This window comes from Peromyscus maniculatus, chromosome 6, assembly GCF_049852395.1.
Source record: "Peromyscus maniculatus bairdii isolate BWxNUB_F1_BW_parent chromosome 6, HU_Pman_BW_mat_3.1, whole genome shotgun sequence".
NCBI classification, from domain to species: Eukaryota; Metazoa; Chordata; class Mammalia; order Rodentia; family Cricetidae; genus Peromyscus; species Peromyscus maniculatus.
The window spans coordinates 100,818,209-100,835,481 of NC_134857.1; the positions used below are offsets into that span (position 1 = coordinate 100,818,209).

General features: G+C 42.4%; 1 protein-coding gene across 1 annotated transcript in view; it reads left to right on the plus strand.

Moving 5' to 3' along the window:
- Window positions 1-386: 386 nt before the first annotated feature.
- The window catches only part of Alg14 (ALG14 UDP-N-acetylglucosaminyltransferase subunit), an 82,124-nt gene continuing 65,237 nt past the window's right edge, over window positions 387-17,273 (plus strand). The window contains exons 1-2 of the mRNA XM_006977850.4: window positions 387-624; window positions 6,276-6,427. Coding sequence (XP_006977912.2) covers window positions 489-624; window positions 6,276-6,427 — 288 coding nt within the window. The 5' untranslated portion in view covers window positions 387-488. The remainder of the gene's footprint in view (window positions 625-6,275; window positions 6,428-17,273) is intronic.

The following is a 17,273-nucleotide window of genomic DNA, read 5'->3' on the forward strand; positions in this document are numbered from 1 at the left end:
TCTTGTAAGAAGGGAGCAACAAAGGAACGAAGTAATGATGTATGCCGTGAAGCTTCGGCAAAAACTGGCAGGGCGGGGGCAGCTACTAACCCGGGGCTTTGTGGCCCTTGTGGAGTACACGTAGCCTGACCTGGTCACTGGTGGAAATCAAACTTCTCCAGCAATTAACCTCCCAATTTCATCTTCGCCTGCACAACTGCAGCACAAACTCAGGTAAGACTGTCTTAACCATTCCACCCAGCCTGGCTCCGGGCTCCTGCACTCAGCTCCGCCCATCACAGGCAAGCCCCGCCCACCAAACGCGAGCGACACGTCGCTCTGCGTTTTCCAATCAGAGCTGCACTTCTGAACTTTGACCGCCCAACTCATCAGAGCCGACAAGCCCCGCCCACAAGAGAGGCGTTTCGCTCCCTGCTTCTACTTTACGGGCGTACTGGCAACCTTTGACCGCTCGCACCGGAAATACTACGCGTGTGCCAGCCCTTTGCATGGTGAGCATTCTGATTTTGACTGCCGCAGTGGGAGCGGTGACGATCTTGCTGGTCCAGAGACTATGGGCTGTGTTTCGGCCCCATCACGTCACTCCCCGAAAGTCGCTCGGACTCTTGATAGTAGCCGGATCTGGTAAGTATCCCGGAGGTGGCCGACGTACTTGTGTCCAGAACTACAAACCCCAGAGTGCACCGCGAGTCTCTTCGGCCTTCTTAGCGCCTTTAAGAGCGCTGCATGTTGAGGTTTGTAGTTTTTCTGTGTTCCCGGAACCGGTCAGCCCGTAGCTGATGCACCCTCCCCCCCCCCCCCCCCCAGCCACCTTGTCATTAAGACAAGTAATTTACACTTGTCTGTAATTAAGCCTGTGTACAGCTTTCTAACAGATAATTAGCGACGGAGTACACTGAAGCCTCTTGATGCTGACATACATTGTCTTCTTTGCTGCCGCGCGTTATTAATCTAGGGTTTTTGTATTTAGTTTAAGAAACGTGAACATTCCATGGTAAATGAGGCAGAGTTGTCGCACTTACATAAATGTGCTAAGTCCTTGAGGATAAAAAAGTGGACGTTCCATACGACAATACCTTCAGAGTGAAAATTTAATTTTTAAAAATTAAAGTTTCAATATGAAAATTTAAAAATTTTAAAACTTAAAATTTTAGATGAACAGTTTCAACGGGTGTACAGTCAGACATGACTTTACACAACCAAGGTGATACCCGATCTTATACGTCAGTGCTATCTGGAATGCATATGTTGATCCAGGGGCAGGAAAACAAAATTAAATCAAGCCTAATAGAAAATGATGCGGTCAAAAGGCACAGCAAATCTGAGGTGTTTAAGGCTGCCTCTGCAACTGGGCTTGTAGTTTTACAGTAAAACTTTAAAATAGAACACTCTAATAAAGGAATTTCATAAATAAGTAATGTAGTTGTGTATTATCATTATATAGTGTTATGTGCTGTGTATAATTTAGTATATGTTATACTTTTTAATATGATAGGCAGCACAGTAAATTTGTTTATATAGCACTACAAACATAGATCACCTTGGGCTACCCTGTTATGATGATTATCATGTCACTAGGCAATAAGGATTGTTCAGTTCCCTTTTAATCTCATGTGACTGCTGCCAAGTATACTATCATTGACTAAAGCATTATGTGATGAATAACTACACCCATGAAATCATATGTATAATATAAGCAAATGTACCAAACTTACATGCCATTATAATTCCTTACTTTTTTACTTAGCATGTTTTGAGTCGTTGGAAAGGCCAGACACTAAGCTGAGCTCTGGAAAAAACAAGACAAAAAACTGGAAATAGAATAAATACAATAAAACAAATAATAGAATAAAACAAAACTGGTATCACTTGCCACAGACCAATGTCTGTGTGCCAAGCACTAGGAAAAGGACAGAGATACAGCGGTGAATGAAAAAGAAAAGCTGACAGAAGGTCAAACAGAAGGAGTAGTTACCACACAGAGAACCAAAACCTCATAGTAATCATAGAGGAAATGCAAGTTATTTTAAGTGAGATGCAAAGCCAGAGCATTTACTTTGAGCAGAAGTAAAATATTTATCAATTTTTTTTTAAGTAGGAGCACACTGGGTGTCGTGTTGAAAATAGCCACACTGGGTGTCGTGTTGAAAATAGCCTCCAGAAGTAAAGGAAGTGGGGATGTGATCTATAAAAGCTGTATTCATAATTCATGTGAGCGCGGCTTAGAGCGAGATGGTAGCTGAGGAGGTGGTGAGAAGTGGAGGGGCAGGGGAGGTGGCTCAGCAGGTAAGAGGACTTGTTCTTGCAGAGGACCAGAGTTTGACGCCCAGCACCCGTGGGGTAGCTCACAACCATCTGGAACTCCAGCTCCGAGGATCTTGTAGGAATTCAGTGAAGTCCTGAGGGAATGTGTATTCTTGGTGTAGTCATGCCGTATTGTGGTAGTTTGAATGAAGATGGCCCCAGAGGCCCACAGGGACTGGCATTTTTGGGAGGTGTGGCCTTGTTGAAGTAGGTCTGGGGTTATTGGAGGAAGTGCATCACTGGCAGCAGACTTTGAAGTCTCAGAAGCTCAAGCCAGGTCTAGTGGCTCGGTGTTCTCGTCCTGCTGCCGGCAGATCCAGATGTGGAACTCTCAGCTACCTCTCCAGCACCATATCTGCTTGTATACCATCATGCTTCCCACCATGAAAATAATGGGGTAAACCTCTGAACTGTACGTTAGCCCCAATTAAATGTTTTCCTTTATGGGTTGTTGTGGTCATGGTATCTCTTCACAGTAATAAAACCCTAACTAAGACATATATCAGGGACCTCAATGTCTCAACCCCATGGTAGTGGCCAAGCCTAGCTGAGGTGCAAAGGGATTACAAAGCCTTTCTCTGGTCCCAGTGAGAATGTTGATAGAGTATTCAGAAAATATCCACTAAAGCTCCCCCTACCCCAATGTTTACAGCCTGAAAACTGCTCCCCTATAGAGACTGCTCCTACAGAGCTAATCGTGCCTCCTTGTCCAGCTGTATATAATAACCCTGTCTCCTTGTATATCACTATGTAATAATCCTTCTTTCCTGTTCAACTGTATATAGTAAACTCTATGAGCTTCTAGGGTCCTGCAGCTCCTTCTTCAGAGTGCCCAGACCACCCAGTTCCAGCTTTTCTGTATGTGTGTCTGCATGTCTGTCCTTTCTTCATCCCCTCACCACCCAGTTAGGTCAATCTCAGGAGCTGTGCAGAGCACAGAGATCCTACGTGCTCTTCTGACTCCCATGGTCACCAGGTAGTCAAATGGTGCACAGATGTGCATGCAAACAAAACCTTCCTATACATTAAATAAATCTTAGAAAGTAAAGAAGTGATTGGATGCTAGGTGTGTGTTAAGGTATAGCTAATAGTATATTACCAGTTCCTATTGTTCACCAATGTCTCTTTTTTAAAGATTAACTTTTATTTATGCATATATAGTTGCATGTTTGTGTGTATGCCCATCTACTAAAAGGATTTTACCCCCCCTATTTTTTATTTATTTTTACTTATGTCTGTGTATGTGTTTGTGTGTATGGGTGTGTGTGTGTGTGTGTGTGTGTGTGTGTGTGTGTGTGTGTGTACATGCCTGCAGAGGCCAGAAGAGGTTACCAGATCCCCCTGGAGCTGTAGTTACATGTGGTTTTGAGCTGCCTAATGTGGGTGCTGGAAATGAAACTGGTGCCTTCTGGAAGAGCAGTAAGTACTCTTAACCACTGAGCCATCTTTTTGGCCCCCTCCCCTAATATAATCAAAGCGTAAAATAGACCCTCAGTAGCAGAGTCGGACATTTTAATGACTTTATTTAGTAACAGGGTCAATGATTTTAGTGACTGCACTTAGTAACCAGGTTAAATTTTCAGTGAGTGTTTCCTTTAAACAACAGAAGGGAGAGTATTCCAGAAAGTCTTATGAAGTTCCTATTTCATTGTGGATATTAGACTTTATCTGTGAGGGAAAAAAACAACAAAAACAAAAACAAAAAAACTACTTGGCAAACCGCAACACTTTTTCAAAGCCCCAAATGAAAACACTAAAGTTGAAAGCAGACGTGTCAATCACGTGCCCCAGGGAGGAAGACGCACAGCAGGTGACAAAGTGGACCTGTGCCTCTAGTTCCTGAAGTGCATGCACAGACGCCACATTCCTTTCTGATTCATTCTCGAGCCCTGAAGAACGGGCTTTCTCCTATGAAAAGACCCGGTGAGGGGAAACAGGTATTCTGTGTGCTTGTCTTTCTGTGTGTTCATGTCTAACTAGAAACTCATTTTCAGGACAACTAAGGGAATGGGGATGAAGGAGCTTCTAGGTAAGAGACACAGCCTGACCAAAGGCAAGGGGGGTGAAATGAGTAAGGTGAGTGTAGCGAATGCTAGAGGGATTAGCCTGGCCCCACCACAGGCCTTGTGAAGTAGAATGGCTGATAAGGGATTTGATTGCAGAGCTTCAGTGGTGTGTGGTGTCTGGTCTTCTGTAGTAATCGTGACAGTTCTCCTGACAGAAACTAGAGGAACATGCGCTTGGCTCTCCTTCCCTCTCCGTGTGTTTTGCATCTTCAGATCCAAAATACTGGAAAAAGAATGCATTCATAATGAACACCTACAAACTTTTCACTATTCCTTTAAAAAAATACAATATACTACTTAGCTAGCATTTACATTGTATTAACTAAGTAATTGAGGAATGATTTAAAATGTATAGGAGGAAGTGTGTAGGTGATATGTAAAAAATGACACAGTTTATTTGTAAAGAACTTGAGCACATGGAGACTTGGGGTTCTGTGGGGGACCCAGAATCCTGTGCCCCACAGGTACTGAGGGGATGCCTGTAATTGATTTTGAATGAAAGCCTTCTGTTTTAATTCATGTGTATGTGTGTATGTAGAGGGTGGCTTGGGAGGTTAGAAGGTGTCATGTCTCCTGGAGCTGGAGTTATAGGCGGGTGTGAGTCACTCCATGAGGTTACTGGGAGCTGGACTCCAGCCCTCCGCCAGAACAGGGAGAGCTCTTAACTGCTGAACAACCTCTCCAGCCCCCGCTGGAACTGACTTTTAAAGTTGCAATTTTGTGAATAAAGTGTTAGCATTTTTTATGTAGCATAATTTAAGAAACTGAATATAGACGTCTTTGGTGGAACTGGTTACCAGTTGAAGACCTCAGTGCGCTCAGACCTGAGGTTGGAGTGGCCAGCAGTGTTCCTCCAGGGAGCTTACGCCCTGATGTCAGCGCCTTAAGTCACTTCTCCACACAGAACCCTCCTTGTCTGGTCTTCCTCCAGCTTGCCTGACCTGACTCCACCTTTACCCTTGCTCCCAGCATTCTTGTTGCCCCATGAAAGCAGCTCAGATCTTACTGCCATGCTCTGAGGATCCTGCCTCTGCCCAGAGGCCTCCTGCTCCTGCCCATCTGTTGTTCTCACATTTCCAGTCTCCTTAGCTTTTTTCCAAGGCCGTGCTTGGTTTGAGGGTGCTGCTTTCTTCCCGTAACCCTTTGTCATCCCATTTTAGTGGCTCCCCCCCCCCGCCTTGCATTCTCTTTATATGTATATCTTGCCCCCCTACTTTCTTGTGTCTTATACTTCCATGTACCTTCCTTGTTTTTTTTTTAAATGCTAGTATCAATTTTTAAAATGCATTTATTATCTTCTGTATAAAAGTAGTACTTATACAAGGGCATAATTTGTATTTCTATGTTCATATTCACATGTCTTTTGGGAAATATGCAGTTACATTAGTGCCCCACCTCTGAAAAACACGACACTGGTATAATGTGGTGATATGTTTCCATGTGTCCATAGCAGGTTACTTCTTTAAATTAAGATTTTGTTTTTAATTTTGTGTATGTGTGTGTCTATGTGGGGAGTATGTGCATATGTTTACAGGTGACCATGGAAGCATCAGAATCCTTGAAGCTGGAGTTTCCCAACGTGGGTGCTCAGGACTGAACCTGGGTCCTCTACAAGAGAAGTTCACGCTCTTAAGCACTGAGCCATCTCTTCAGCCCACACTGTGTTTCTTCTCCCTTTTTTCCCTTAGATTTATTTTATAAGTATGCGTGGCTTGCTTGTGTGTGTATGTGTACTGTGTGCATGCCTGGTGCCAATGGAGGGCAGAAGAGGGTGTCTGGTCCCCTGGAACTGCAGGATGGACATGGACACAAGAGCAGCAAGTACTCCTGACCACTCAGCTGCCTCTCCGATGTCCCCTCCCCACGCTGTTTCTTCCTCTGAGGCCGCATTGTATTTGTTTCCAGGTGGTCACACCACGGAGATCTTGAGGCTGGTTGGAAGCTTGTCCCATGCTTACTCACCTAGGCATTATGTCATTGCTGAGTCTGACGAGATGAGTGCCAGCAAAATCCATGCTTTGGAACGTTCTCGAGCCGAGAGAGACTCTCCTACCAAGGTACGTGATCATTCCTGTAAACTGCAAGCTGCCTGTCGAGGTTAATTATCTCTGAAAAGAATTCCATGGTCTTTTAGTGCCCTGTCCCCAATAGGCAATACAGTGTGTACTGGTGGAGAAATGTGTATCCTTTACTACCAAGAGAAAAAAATTTCCTTAAATCTTCAAATTAAAGGTAGTTCTTACTCTCTTATATTATTATTTTAGAGAAAACAGTTTTTCATTGGATTTTAATTGTGAAAATTGTTTTGATTTATAGTTACATATATAAGGCATTCAGGATTACACTTCTTGGGTCTTCATTAAAGTTCTTTATTAATGTGTTATATTTATCATACTTAGACCTGTGATTGCTTTATCTTCAAATCATATTTGTATTCACCTTTAGAATTATTTCTCTATCACCTATTGATGACTTTATTTTAGCATTTTAATCAATAATGTAAAAAAAAAGTGAAGCAAAAAGAAAAAGAAAAGGTGAAATCACATCTTTATTGAAGAAGAGTTGCTCCTTGTGTGACGTTGCATCTTTTTCTGTAGAAGTTACCCAGCACAGGGCTGTATCAGGTAGCTCAAAAGAGGACAGCGGATGAAACTCAGGCCGTCAGAGTCTGGGACCCAGAGAACAGAATTCGTCTCCCTAGGGGTAAGCCCTGTACAAGATAAAAGTGGGAAGCTATTGGCTCATGTTCTCACTAGCAGATAAAGATGGTTTCTCAGCAGAGGACTGAAGATAATGTACAAGAGTAAGATAGAAACCAGGTGGTAAGTTTTGCCTTCTGTGGCTGAGGGATTCTGCTGTATCATGTTGAGCTAGGTTGGCTGGTTCTTGGTTGGACATCACGGTCCACTAAATGGAGCTTCCCCCTTCTCCCTTTAGTCCCCACCCCACACCACATACTCTCACACACGCACACCAATTTTTTAATAAGTCGTTGTAACTCGTAATTATTATCCCAAGCTAGCATACTGTTAAATGTACTCTTGCAAAATATGCTCTACATCAAACAAGATCAGAATATGAATTCAGCTGGCCAAAAATGTGTGGCACTTTCCCTATGTGTGAGACCAGCTGATGCTCCCATTTCTGTTTTAGGGAGCAAGCCTGTAAGTTCCCAGGACTGCTCTCACAGTAGTAAGACACCACAAACCAAGCAGCTCAAACACATAGATTCCCTTAGAGTTCTGCAGGCTGGAAGTCTGAAGTCAAAGCATCCCGCCTCCTCAGAAGTCCCTAGGGAAGACGCCTTCCTTGCCTTTTCCTGGCTTCCAGTGTTTCCTGGCAGCCCTCAGCCTCCCTTAGCTTGTAGCTTCGTCATTCCAGTCTCTACCGCTGTAGCCACATGGCCTTTCTGTCTTCGTCTGCCTGTCCTATGGGGATGCTGGTTGATTTAAGCTGTTTTTAAATGCTGGTGTATCTCATCGTCAAAGTGGTACCCCAGTAAGGAAGGAGCATCTCTATTTGTACCTTCCCTCTGTCACTTCTTTTCTTGCTGAGGCAATCCAGCCACCATTAGGAGCAATGGTGTCCCGTTCTGAAGGGATCTCTTTTCTTGAATCTAGTACCGGAAAAAGGATGTAGGGAAGAGTTGTCCTTTGTGCTGCTTAGTGCTGATTACCACTCTCCGGCATACACCCCCTATCCCCACCCCACCTTTGTGTCTGGGTGTCTGTCTGGGTAGGGCAGTGTAGGGGATTGGAGAGGCCAGCAAGGCATGCTGAAGGAAAGCTGCCACCTACTGGCCATATCCTGCGGTACTAGGAGCTGTCTCCCCTGACAGCCATCTTTTCTACCCTCCTCAGAGCTTAGTAGGACTAGGATAAGGAAGGGTCTCGTTGAGGAACACAGTGGTGACCACATGTGTGCTGGAAGAGCCCATCTGAGTCATGAATACAGAAGGATCTGGAACTAGACTGTACAGTATAGCAACCATCTGCCACATGTGGCTTTTCACATCTTGGTTTAAATTAATTAAACGAAATTGGAAAGTTGGCCCAGCAGTTGCACTAGTCCATTTCTAATACTTGCCAACCCCCTGAGGCTGGCAGCCCAGGAGACAATAGAGCATTTCTGTTGTTGCGGGAACTCACATGATGCCAATCTAGACGTATGTTTAGATTATAAGTTGAAAATGAAACCTAATCAGACATTGTGAAGAAAACCAGGAGGTTCAAAGCAGAGACTTCTGCCAAAAGTTAATAAAAAAGGGCAGAATATGTTTTTTACTTCATGCTGTCATTGAAATTCAGGGCAAAGTCCATTAATTAAACAGCTGTAGTTTGCTTAGCAAAGAAGCAATCTCAAAACAAGAAAGATTCCTTGGAAGAATTAACAAAAATGATTACCACAGTTAGACTTTGCAAGTTAATACTTATTTATGGGTTACCCAAGGTCCGGGGATTTCCAGCATGGGATATCTGAGAGAGAAAAAATCTGCGTACACTATGCTCTTATGTCTATTAACATTATTCCTCTAAGACAAAACTTTATCTACACAGCTACAGCTCTGTCAGGCATTCAGGGCAGGAATGACTCTAGATGCACCAAGCTCCTTATCCGTGTACTTTATTTCTCTGGGGTGAAATCCATAGCTTCAATTCCGTCCGGTTCCCTCTCATAGTCCTGCTAATGACTAAGCTCTTATGCTCAGCCTCATCTTCGTCCTCCTTTTCTTCATTCTCCATCTCTACTACTCTCTACTCCTGGCTCAAGAGTTCTGCCTTACCGTCTATATTACCTCTGTGTTCTTCTCTTCTCCCTGGTTGCGCTGTTCTGTCTGCTGTACAGAAAATGCCTGTCTTTCTTTCCCTGGCCAGGTGGTTCTCTGCCTCCTCAGGAAGGTTGCTCTACCTTCCACCTTGATATGTGGAAACCTCTCTTGTTCTCAGTCAGTTGCTCTGGAGGTGAGGAGATGGTCTGAGCTTCATTTGTACAAGAAACAAAGCTATGTGTCTCTTGCCAGCTTGTCTTTGCCAAGTACTGGCTCCAGCAGGGAAGTCAGTTACCTACAAGTTCAGCAGGTCTGAGGAGCTGAACTGTTTGCCAATTGTTCTAGGAGTATTGGGGCATGCAAGAATTTCATAACAGAAGACAGCTGGAATATTAAGAGCTGGATAACACCAGATATTCATAATAAATGGCGTGCCTTTTGACAGACCCTTTGCCGGTCAAAGTATAGCTTTAATACACAGCTGAATCTCTATAATATATTCTTGTGGCCCGCCACACTTTTTTTTTTTTTTTTTTTGGTTTTTCGAGACAGGCTTTCTCTGTGGAGCTTTGCGCCTTTCCTGGAACTCACTTGGGAGCCCAGGCTGGCCTCGAACTCACAGAGATCCTTCTGGCTCTGCCTCCCAAGTGCTGGGATTAAAGGCGTGCGCCACCACCGCCCGGCTCCCACCACACTTATTAGATTAATATTGCTGAAAATATTCATGGATCAGTAGTTGAACTTAAAGGAATTCTCTGGGGGAGAGTGCAAACGATTGGGGGGAAATCATGAAATGTTAAAAGTGGGAGGAAAAGAAAAAAAAGAGTCCATAGTAGATTTTGCAAGGCAAGCACTTGTCTCTCTGATTCTCTTTGTTTTAATGTGATTAAACCTCATGATGAACTTGGAATATAGGTCAGTGATAAAGCGCTTGCCTAGCATGCTCAAGTCCCTGTGTTCAGTCCTCAGGGCTGTGAGGGAAGAACTGACCCAGGGTGACATTGGCAGCCATGTAAGCTCAGCTTATCCCTGTTCCTTGTCTACTGAGCCCTTCTCCTTGGTTCAGGTATTTCCTTGAGTGTGTTTTAGGAAGGGCAGTGTATCTTCAGGGTGTTTCCATGTCCGAGAATCTTCGTTGTGACATTATACCCCCAGCATTCTTTGGCTTGGAGTACAACTTCTGATCCTCCTTGCCTGGATCTCCCAAGTGCTAGAAACACAATTGCATACCACCATATTCAGCTTCATAGGATTCTGGGGATCAAATCCAAGGCTTTCTGTATTGAGGCGAGCACTCTGTCAACTGAGCTACATTCCCAGCCAACATTTGCCCATTGTGTATGAAATCATCTTACCATATATGTATATGGTATACATATATATATATATATATATATATATATATATATATAGTTTCATATATGTAAATAAAAAGATTCTATGTCTATCGCTATATATGTTTCTTTCTGAACAGTAATACTATATACAATAAGAACAATTATCATGTATTGTCTAAATGAAGGGGGAAGTTTTTAAACTTAACAAAGTAAAACTATGTACAGTAAGAACAATTATGTAAGATTTACATTTACAATATCAAGTCTATTTGCATTTGACAAATTCCTAGAAAATACTCCATTTTCTATCCTATCTTGGTGAGTTCAAAGTTTTGTACCTAATTTACTTTTTATCCTAACTTGTATTACTGACCCAAAACTATCTTTTTAGACCTCAAAATATTTTCTTAGATAAACAACTTAAGTGTCTCTCAATCTTATACACTTTACACCTCTTTTGAGAGTTTCTTTTCTAAATTTGGTAACAAGGAAAACTGTAACTGTAACTATCTAGTCTTCAACTCCATCAGAGACCCAAGAAGGAAATAATATTACCTGAGTAAACAGGAAGTGAGTGCAGAGCAAACAAATCCAAAATTATAGAAATGACAGAGACATCTGGCTGCCTGGACAGTCACCCAAGGTTTCTCTCCAATGTTGGGGCATCTATCTTTGGCCTACAGGCCTAGAATATATGACAAACTTTTCTGTGAAGCAGGAATTCTGAAGGACTGTCCTTGTCTTGGCAAAGTATGGTAGTCACTTTTTTTGTGTGTGTCTTGCTGGTCCAGTTTGGACAGAATACTGTCAGCAGTCGAGGCAAGGGTGGTTTCTTGCCCAGTGGTGCTAACCTTGCCACAATGAAAGCAAACTCCATGTGGAGGCTCTTTGATGCCCATCATCCTTTTTTGGAGTAAATTGGTACCACCAGGAGCAGATGTGTCTCACTGTCATGAAAAGCCTTATGTTATTAAAACATCTTAAATGTCATATTGTGTAGCCCTGAAATGTTTAAAGCCCATCTCTCTAGCTAAAATATATCTCTGTTTGACCTTTAAAATATATCTAACATTGCCATGGATTTGATTTTAGATGACTAACTAGTAACCTGTATTTCTGAATTATTCTAAATAGTTTGTAATAATTACTTTTTTTTTTTTTTGGTTTTTTTGAGACAGGGTTTCTCTGTAGCTTTGGTTCCTGTCCTGGACTAGCTCTGTAGACCAGGCTGGCCTCGAACTCACAGAGATCCACCTGCCTTTGCCTCCCGAGTGCTGGGATTACAGGTGTGCGCCACCACCGCCCAGCGTAATAATAACGTAAAGAATGGAAATTTACATTACATTGTTAAATGAGCTGTATAGGTACAATACCTTAAACAAGAGTAGAAACATATATACAGTATAACAAAAATAACATTAAATTTGTATAACATACAAAAATACCTTAAATAAGAGTAGAAACATACATAGAATATTCTAACAAAAATAACCTTAAAGTTTGTGTCAATATACAAAAATCCATACCAATGTAAAATATTTTAGATTAATGGTTTTTTTTAAGTTTAAAATTAGATTTAGTAATCTACTCGTTTATCCTATCATTCCTATATTCCTCTGTTTTCCTTTTGAAGGAGATTCCTGAATCTAACCTCCTTTGCTACGTTTTCCCCCCTAACCATGACCAGTAACAACTTGAAACCAATCCCTCCCCCCCTCCACCCTGTAAACAGTGACAAACATACATAATCCAAAACGACCAAAAACTACCCACCTCACTTCTTGGAAATGTAGGTGTTGTGTTCTTAAAATTACTTCCTGTTGTCTGGGGGCAACTGCATCTTTAAGGGACCCTGAGAAAATTGAGATAATGGTCAAGACCTGGGAGAGCTAGCTGTTGTCCAGTCTTGGTGTGATGGGAAAGTGCAGAACTTATCTGGAGTCTCAACTGGAGTAGTCGATGAGGCTGGACCATCTTAGCTAATCGCTTTGAAGTTGTCCTGAGCAGTTTGTAGTCCAAAGCTGATCTTGAGGTAGTCTTTGTCAGCTTAGTGACATTACCACAATCCAGGTGGATCTGTCATTGCAGGGCCCCATCATCTTCTTAGAGACCTCAAAGGTTACTGCAGGAATGGTCACAGTTCACTACAGAAAACTTCAGTATTTTAAATGTCATATGCAGCAGATCTCTGAGAGGTTAAAGGACCACACTTTGTTAACTACATCTGGGGTACACAAACTTAGTTCCTAGTTACCAGCCATAGGAAGCTGGATGAAGCCTATCTTTTAGAATTAGTACTCTGTATGACCATTAATATCATGACAGAAAGTTTAAATACATATATGTGTGTGTGTGTAGCTAGAGTTTTCCTGCCTGGCCCAAAAAGTCAGGACAAATCTTTGTCACCCACCAGTCCCACAGCCGCTCAGACCCAACCAAGTAAACACTGAGATTTATATTGCTTACAAACTGTATGGCCGTGGCAGGCTTCTTGCTAACTGTTCTTATAGCTTAAATTAACCCATTTCTATAAATCTATACCTTGCCACATGGCTGGTGGCTTACCAGAGTCTTTCCATGCTGCTTGTCCTGGCGGTGGCTGCAGTGTCTCCCTCCTCCGCTTCCGCTTCCCAGAATTCTCCTCTCTCCTTGTCCCACCTACTTCCTGCCTGGTCACTGGCCATCAGTGTTTTATTTATATAGAGCAATATCCACAGCAATAATTTTATAAATTTTGAGATAATATTTATACCTTAAGAAAAGTTTTAAAGAGTCAAAATTAAACCAAAGGGTTATGAGATTAATGACAAGAGAATAGTCCCTTAATTTTGGTTTTCTTCTGTCCCATACCAGGTGGCTCTTCTGACATGTAGAGAACAGCAGAAACAAACATTTGGGGAGATTTATGAAATTTTATTCTGTTGGAAATGTGCTATACCATTAGGCCAATTTACTCTTTTTCTTGGAACATTTTCTCTGGATGATTTGTCTCCTTCTTCTTTAGATGTCTCATTTGTCCAGTGACCTTCAGATTCCTTAGTTGGATCCTTATTCTTCTGGAAAGACAAAAACAAAACCCTGCCCCAACCCTAACTTTGGGGAGTTTTCCTTTTTGGCAGGTTATGTCTGATCAAATGAAAGGCGTTTTAGTCTTCTAAGTTAGTTTAGATTGAATGCCCATGCTGTTTGATGAACTATCACCTCTCCTAATCAAGAGGCCTCTGAAAGATCAGCAGCTGTTGTGCCCTGCTTATATTCAACCTGAATGGTCGCTGACTGTTCTTGGTAATACCTTTTAATATTTTTCTCAGAAGCATTGTTTATGGTTAGTTTCAGAGATTGGAGGAATGTTAATCTGTTTTTTCCATTACTGTAACAAATCATGTCCCCATAAATGCATTGCTATGTTAGACACATGGCTTTAATTTCCCTACCTGTCCTTCTGGCCCTATACATTCAACCCACCTTGTACTTTGTTTTATCTGAGATAAAGTTCCAATCCCTAGAAGCTGAATATTTACCTCCTGAAGAGACTAATCTGTATGCCAAGATTTTGGTGAAATTATTGTTACATCTGCAGCTGTGTCCAGTAAACCTTCAATCAGTAAATGTCATTTATTTATAGATTTAGCTTTGGTCTTTGATCATTTATAGACATTTGCCAAAATACTTGTTTTATGGTCTGCCTTGAAAATTTTGTTTTATCTGATGAAGCTATTGTATCATCCAGAGCAGTATGGCTTTTAACAATAGACAGGCATTAAGTCTTTTAAATGCTCTGACAGGGAATGATTGAATCACATTTGATGTTGGGACCTGCAAGAGGCCCTCTAAGATGTTTCCCAATGGTAAAGGGTTACCTTGTGTATCCCTTATTGATCTGCACTCATTAGTCCAGTGCCGGCTTTTGCCACACCTTCTGGCATATTCCAGGAGGCTGGAGCCTTCTGTGTAGATGTAATTCTAAACAGTCTTATTAAATAAGAAACACCAAGCCAAATAAAGAGTTAAAAGCCCAAGAGGTCAGAGCACTAGCGAATAGCCTTTAGCTTACCAGTCATTGCCATCCTTCCCCTGAGAGAGAGACCTTCTCCTGTGTGACCGTCTTTTTATTGCCTTTCTGTTCTGCCTTCTCATTGGTTCTAAACCCAACCACATGACTTCCTCATCACTGTCTATACAGACCTCCAGGTCTCTGTGGTTGGTACTGGGATTAAAGGTGTGTGCCTCCATGCTGGCTGTGTCCTTCAACACACAGAGACTTTGCCTGCCATGTGATCAGGATTAAGGGCATGTGCTACCACTGCCAGACTTCTGCTAAATGGCTTGCTGTTAGCTCTGACCCCCAGGAAACTTTATTTATTAATATACAAATAAATCACATTTCAACACAAATAAAATATCACCATACTTCTGTTTGAATTATCTCTCTAGAAAAAAAGCACTGTTTCTAGGAATACCTTGTCTACAATCCTTTTTCTGATTAACCTTTTTTACCACAATTAAAACATCTAACATTTTGATTATTCTTAAAATTTTTAGAAATCACTTCTATCAAAGTAGTATCATAAATGTGAGATCCATATCAGCTGTATTTTGAATCCATTCCTCCAAGGGTGCGGATCTTGCCTTTAAAGGCCTAATTACCCTTTTGCATTCTGAATTAGCATTTTCAAAAGCCAAAGATTCAATTAATATTTATCTAACTTCTGGATCTGATTATCATTCTATTTACAGCTGAAGTCAGTTTTTGTTTAAAAAAAAATCAGTAAAGGCTTCTTTTGGGCTTTGTATAATTTTAGTCAGTGACTCAGTCCTCTCTCCTGATTCTTCAACCCTGTCCCAAGCATTCAAAGCTGCTATGTGACGTAGAGCCAAGGTGTGAGCATCAAATCCCAACTGCCTTTGCAAATCAGCATGCTGACCTTCACTGAGAAGCTGGTCTTAGAAAATACCAATACCTTTAGCCCTGTTTTGTTGTTCTATGGCCCTAGCTTCCCCTCTCCACCATATTTTCCATTGTACCTGAGCGCCAGCTTCCTGTGTTGCTGTAGATAAATCTTTCCAGTCTTGTGGAATACTTCTGTTCCGAGTTGCCCATGAATTTAACATCTGCTTCACATAGATGAATGCATGCCATGTGAAACGACTACTTCTTTAAATCTCTTCAAATCTAAAACTTCTACAGAGGATCCCAGTCAACTTCTGCATAGCCTTGGGGGTGCCTATCACCTGGTGGTTGTTCTTGTATGGTAACTGGATAAACGGAGGATGGTTTTCTGTTAACCTTGGGCCACTCCTCTTCAGCTTCATCATCCATGGTGCATTAGGTTCTGCCCTAAACTCCTCTGTCTGTGTGTGAGTACTTACTTTTCTTAGCTTCATTGGCAGGTTTTTCTAAGGATTGTATCTTAACAGTCCACTTTTCCTATTTGACACGGATATCAAACCACTTTTTAAAGGATAAAACATGAATTCCCGAACCGATCATAATTATAATTGACGATATGTCAGCCCCTGCTATGTTTGTCATTCCTTCATTTACTTTTTCCAAATTCAAACCATCCATCATGGAATCATACAGAGTCCTAACTCCCTGCATGGTAATGTGAGAAAGACTTTTTCTTTAAACCTAATTCCTCCGTTAAGAATTGCCAAGTGTCTCACCAGATCTCCTAATGACGGCAAAGGTGAGCTGTGCAAGGATAGCCAGCTGGGGGTGTTTGGGGCCCAGCTGCCTGCAGTACTTGGGGCCAGGGGCAGGAGGCTCCAGAGGCTGCTATGGAAAAGCCCGCGTCATGGAGAGCCTGGGGAGGGAGGGGAAGCTAGCCCTCCGCAGTGGCAGTGGTGAGGTGGTGGCTCTTCTGCCTTGGCGTAATCTAATGATGCCCTAGATGATGTGTTGATCTAAATTATTCTGTTAATAAAACCTTGGGAGTCAGAAATTGGGACAAAAACTGACAAATCCAAAGAGCAGCTGAGAAAACGATCGGCCGACCCTACTCTCCAAGTTTCCTGGGATTCAAAACACCCACGAATCTCTAAATCCCCCCTACTACTTCCTGTGCATCTCCCTATCTGGCTCACTTGGTCCCCCAACATCTCTATGGCTAATTCTGCCCAGCTGAACGTTGACTCTGCCCCCTGATTCAAGATTTAACTTCATTGGTAGTCTTGGAGAGTCAGTGTGAACAAATCTCCAGAAACAATTACTTTTATCTTTGATATGATTATCAAGCCTGTGCCGGTAATTTTATTTGATTAAATTGCATCCATCAGTTTGGGAAGTATTTAACATAGTTGGATCGATGAGTCAGAAGTTCAAGGGAGAGGTCTGGTCGGGAACAGAAATTTTGGAGCCATCTTTGTATAGACTACCGTAGTGAAAACAAGAAACCGTATTTGATAACAGAGGAGGACTGAGAACTGGGCCCAGGCACTGGGGTGTAGGGACTGATTGTGGGCGTAGTGGCCGCCAGTTTCCTGTTCGTTTGCGGGCCTCTCCGCCAGGCCCTTTGGTGCACAGCAGCCTCGGCTCTAGGTCCCTGGCGTGACTGTGCCTTCTTAGCCAACCCTCAGCACCACAGGTCCCTGCTCCCCTTCCTTGTCTCCTTTTGGGGGGCGGGGCAAGTAGGTATTTCTCTTCCTTCCTCCTCAGTTAGATGTATGCTGTTATACTTGCTGCAGCGTTCCTCCAATCTTATCTAGAAATATGCTGAACGCAATCTACTGCGATGAAAGGAATTTAAATTTGTCTTGCCTCAGGAACTTTAATTTCTCTTAAAATTCTCCAAATGC